The following is a 5,298-nucleotide window of genomic DNA, read 5'->3' as shown; positions in this document are numbered from 1 at the left end:
CGGGTTTAGCTCAGTGGATAGAGCGTCGGCCTGTGGACTGAAGGGTCCCAGGTTCCATTTCAGTCAAGGGCACATGCCTGGGTTTCAGGCTCGATCCCCGGTAGGGGGTGTGCAGGAGGCAGCCGATCAATGATTCTCTCTCATCAATGATGTTTCTATCTCCCCCCCTTTCTTCTTCTCTGAAATCAATAAAAAAAAATTTGTTTTAAAGTGCTCAAATGTCTAATAAGAAAGACAGCATTAACTGATCATTTTCTCTTTGCCGACCACTGTGCTAAGTGCTTTACTCGCATCATCTTATTAATTTCCCACAAATCACCTGTGGTTTAGGTGCTACTATGCCTCTTTTGCAGAAGCGGAAATGGAGGGCCCCCCTCTCCACACCCTCACAAAGTTAGGCGGCTTTTGCAAAGCCACATAATTAGCGAACGTGGTTCTCCCAGCTTCTGGCTAGCAGAGGCTCCCTGGCATCAGTGCAGATTCACCAAGTCCTAATGGCCATTCAAGTGGCCCCTTTTATCTTATAGGTGGGTGTTTGTGTGGGAAAAGGGCTACCAGGAAGTGGACTCTGTGGTCAGCTCAGTTACTACCAAAGCCAAGGGCGTGACGGTGACTAACACTTCTCAACTCGGATTCCGGATCTGGGATGTGGCCGATTACGTGATTCCAGCTCAGGTAAGCTGCCCATGACGACCCTGTCTAACGCGGAAGCCTCTCCTTAGCTCCCTGCTCTTTGCTGACCTTGCACATTTGATTAACGATTGGCATGGCCGGCGTTCTAAGATCCCCAGTGCCCAGACTGCTTGCTTGTTTTAGTCCAAGAAATAAATCAGTGCGCACAGATCTCCTTGTGGCTTGCAATCTAAGAGGTAATAATACTCAATCGGCTGTGTTTCTTCAGCTCTACACCGCAGCTGGCTTCAACACAGGAAGCTTTCCATGCGGGCATCTCAGTCTGTCTCAAGCCCTGAAAGGTGAAAAGGCAGATATTTTAAGTCCGGGGGAAAAATTCAGATAGAAGAATCACCTTTCCACATTCTATATTTGTTTTATGGTTGTAAACCCACAAGCAAACCTTTTCAGAAAGCATTAAAAACTTTAGCAGCGCCCAGCTGGTGTGGCTCAGTGGTTGAGTGTCGACCTATGAACCAGGAGGTCACGGTTCCATTCCTGGTCAGGGCACATGCCCGGGTTGCAGGCTTGATCCCCAGCGTGGGGTGTGCAGGAGGCAGCCGATCAATGATTCTCTTTCGTCATTGATGTTTCTATTTCTCTCTCCCTCTCCCTTCTTCTCTGAAATTAGTAAAAAAATATATATATTTTTAAAAAACTTTAACAACAACCAGAGATGAAAAGCATAGGGCTCCATCCGGAAGGAAGGGAAAGGAAGAAAGTATTTGACACAGCGTCTTTGTCTCTAGTCTGTGAACCCACAAAGCTCCAAGTTAAATATTGACTCTCTCCAGCCCTGGTAAATGGCCATGCACCACACAGCCAAACCCCAATGCAGCCCTCCAGATGGCTTATGGGCTGGGGTGACCAGAGTGGTAAATGCAGATAAGCTATCAACTCTTGGCTCAGAGCATGGCAGGGACTTCAGAAACTCTCTCTGCAAGTGTGCTCCTTCCCCTGCTGCCTCCTCAATGGGAGGGTCTTACAGGGGATTCTCAGCTGCTGGAGCTGGTCCTGTTGGCGCGCCCCTGTCTCAACAGAGAGACGTCTGCTTCCTGTCAAATCATGGCCCCGTCCTGGGAGTGTCATTCAGCCTGTTTATTGGAACCAAGGAAGGATACGGCCCCTGCTTCTGCCCCTCAGTGGAAAGGAACACGCAGCCAGGCGGCCTCCCGTCTCATGGGGGCTAAGTGGGTCCTCGGAGCTCCTCGTCAGCTTCCACGGCATCCTTGTGCTTCTCCGAAGTTGAAACACAAACAGTTGTTTGCCTGGCGCTTGCTTGGCTCATTTCCAGACGGAAACTTCCCTAAACTCAGATGAGAGATAGGAACCAAAAAGTAAACCACGTGGAATTGTTCACGTCTAACCCGGGAGAGGTGGAGGGGCGGCCTTCTGTCTCCACCGAGAGTTTACAGAGGGCACACCTGGGAACCCGACAGGTGCCAGGACAGACGCGGGCTCCCTGCCACACCTGTGCCCCCTCCCGTGGCCGTTTCCCTGCTCCCAACATGGTTTGTTCCAGGCCTTTCTCTCGAAGATGCCAGCTATTACAGAGTTCCCACCACCTTGTCAGACCTGGGGGGGTGGAGATGCCTACAGACTCCTGGGTACTTGAATTACTCTGATCCCCCAGATGGCTCCAGCGCCCACTCTGCCCTTCTCTGGGGTGTGAGCTGCTGAAAGCTGCCCAGTGACGGGGAGGCCCAACCAGAATCTGTGGGATCTTCGTCTTTACTCCTTATACTAGGACAGTGACGGCGAACCTTTTGAGCTCGGCGTGTCAGCATTTTGAAAAACCCTAACTTAACTCTGGTGCCGTGTCACATATAGACATTTTTTGATATTTGCAACCATAGTAAAACAAAGACTTATATTTTTCATATTTATTTTATATCTTTAAATGCCATTTCACAAAGAAAAATCAACCCAAAAAATGAGTTCAGAGGTGACACGCGTGTCATAGGTTCGCCATCACTGTACTAGGAGGTCATTGTTAGCAATTCTCCAGTCTCATCCCCGACAAATTTCTTAGAAACTCTGATACATGAATCATTTGGCACCGCCACAGTTATGAGGACAAAACAGAGCCATCTGAAAGGGAGAAGGTCGCTGGCCGACCCTGCCTGAGTCTCCTCTGGCATGATTTGTTTGTTTTAATTCCGGTTAGGAAAGAAAACCAGCCAAATTCGAGACCTTTCAATGTTTGTTTGGTGGTTTTATTTGTCCCCCGAGATCATCCATTTGGCAGAGGATGATGGGGCACTTGCTGGCTCTTTTCCCTCCAGTAGTCAAGCTTATTAAGGAGACATTTTAGGTTATAGACTTTTTTTAAAAAAAAATTGAGGTGAAATTCGCATGTCACGGCATGAAGCATTTCAAAATGAAAAATTCAGTGGCATGTGGCACGTTCATGATGCTGTGCAACCATCACCTCAATCTAGCTCCCGACCATTCTCGTCACCCTCAAAGGAAACCCCATACTCATTAAGCAGCCACTGTAGTTCACCCTCCCCCTCACCCCGCAGCAAGAGCCAGTCTGCTTCCTGTCTCTACCAATTTGCCTCTCCTGGACATTTCACAGCAGGGGGATCCTACAGTATGCGTAGACTGGTGCACCGGGCTTCTCTCACTCAGCATCACGTTCTCAAGGTTCGTCCAGGTGTAGCAGGTGTCAGTGCGCCCTTCCTCTTCATGGCTGAATAGTATTCCAATTATAGGCATAGACCACCATTGTGTATCCACTCATCTGCCGGTGGACACTGGCGTTGTTCCCACCTTTGGGTCATTGTGAATAATGCTACTGTGAACATGAGCGCACAGGTATTGGCTAGAGTCCCTGTTTTCCGCATTTATTGTTTAATGACCTTGAGTTTAAAAAAAGAGATCAGCATTGAAAGGTACAGAAGAAGGCAGTGACATATATAGTGTGTTTTTAGAATGTCGTGCATCAAAATGGTGATTGTTTGTTTGGTTTTTATGTATTGATTTTAGAGAAAGAGAGGAAGCGGGGCAAGAGAGAGACAGAGAGAGAAAGAGAGAAAGATTTTTATGTATTGATTTTAGAGAGAGAGAGGAAGCGGGGCAAGAGAGAGAAAGAGAGAAACATCCATTTGTTGTTGCACTTACTCATGCATTCATTGGTTGATTCTTGTGTGTGCCCTGACCGGGTATTGAATCCACAACCTTGTAGATTCCCCTGTGTATAGAGATGAGGCTCTAATGAACTGACCTACCCGGCCAGGGTGGTACTGTCCTGTTAAATGAACGTCTGGCTGTGCGGCTCTGCTTGGCTCCTCTGAAGGTGACATGGCAGGGCTCTCCCTTCTGTCCCCGCTGTAGGAGGAAAGCTCCCTCTTCATCATGACCAACATCATTGTCACCATGAACCAGACCCAAGGCTTCTGCCCTGAGGTAGGCAGCTTCTTGGAAAAAAGCTTGGGCCTCGTGCCACCCCCTCCAACCCGGACCCGCTGTGTGCGGGGCTGGCCACGTGGAACCTGTTTTCACTCCCCCTTCTTCTTTCAGCTTCCAGATAAGACCAGTGTGTGTCAGTCAGACTCCGACTGTCTTGCCGGCTCTACCAACACCCACAGCAGTGGTATGAACATGTGACTGCAACCCCTCAGTAGACAGCAGCCCCCGACCACATCGCCTCCCCTGAGGGGCTCCCCTGCTAGAGGAATCTCAGAATGGAGAAATTCCTCCACGCTCCCCCATGCCTTCACATGATCCTTGGGGAGGCTCTCGACAGTCACCTCTGCCATTGGCACCTAAGAAGCCATCCCAGATCTTGCCCTGTGCTGTGGCTTGGCATCGCCCCAGCCCTGCAGTTGGCAAAGCAGAGATGTGGCAAGGACTCAGGCAACCATGTTCCTCCACTTCCAATTTGGGGGCACTGTGTAAACCCCAGAATTGGCACAGCTCAGGACTGACCGCTTAGGGTGCCACGATAGGGCTGCCACCCTCTACTTCACCGAAGTAGAAAACGGGAGACCACCTGTGGACTGGGTCTCCCTCATCCCTGTAGGAGTTGCAACAGGAAGATGCGTGCCCTACAACGGGACTCTGAAGACGTGTGAGGTGGCAGCCTGGTGCCCGGTGGAGGATGACTCAAATGTGCCAAAGTGAGTCCTGGCCAAGGGGGGGGAATGCCCCCAACTTTGGTTCTTAGGCCGAAGGGAAGGTGGCAGGCGAGTTAAGTGACACCTTCGATGTGTGGCTTTGTGCTCTTGGTGTCTGTGTGGAGTCAGGCTTCCCTGGGGTGGCGGTTCTCAACCACATGTCAGCAACCATCAGTGGTGAGATGGGTTGGCGAGATGGGTTGGCGAGATGGGTCCCAGCATTTGTCATGATAAGAGAGCAGATGATTTACTTTGTTAGGATTCTGTCAGTTGCAAATAACTGACCGGAAACAGTTATGCCTTAAGTCTGTTTTTCACAAAGAACAAGCCCCCGATCCTCACGTTGGGCAGCCAGTAATGTTAACTGCAACTTCACGTGACATTGTTTGACTTGCCATTGGCCTTGGGCCTGTCTTAGGGTTGGGAAGACTATCCTATATAATAAAAGGCTAATATGCAAATCGACCAAATGGTGGAATGACCGGTCGCTGTGACGTGCACTGGA

At 49.8% G+C, this 5,298-nt stretch overlaps 1 protein-coding gene across 3 annotated transcripts in view; it reads left to right on the top strand.

Annotated features, from left to right (window-relative positions):
• The window catches only part of P2RX4 (purinergic receptor P2X 4), a 20,954-nt gene that overhangs the window by 9,418 nt on the left and 6,238 nt on the right, over window positions 1-5,298 (top strand). For 2 of the 3 annotated variants that reach the window (XM_015567343.1, XM_015567341.1), the window contains exons 1-2: window positions 4,277-4,521; window positions 4,700-4,796. In XM_015567343.1, coding sequence (XP_015422829.1) covers window positions 4,362-4,521; window positions 4,700-4,796 — 257 coding nt within the window. In that variant the 5' untranslated portion in view covers window positions 4,277-4,361. The other variant, XM_015567342.1, reaches the window with a different exon arrangement.

The sequence above is a fragment of the Myotis davidii genome, unplaced genomic scaffold (genome assembly GCF_000327345.1).
Source record: "Myotis davidii unplaced genomic scaffold, ASM32734v1 scaffold223, whole genome shotgun sequence".
NCBI classification, from domain to species: Eukaryota; Metazoa; Chordata; class Mammalia; order Chiroptera; family Vespertilionidae; genus Myotis; species Myotis davidii.
This window is presented reverse-complemented; position numbering and strand designations above follow the sequence as displayed.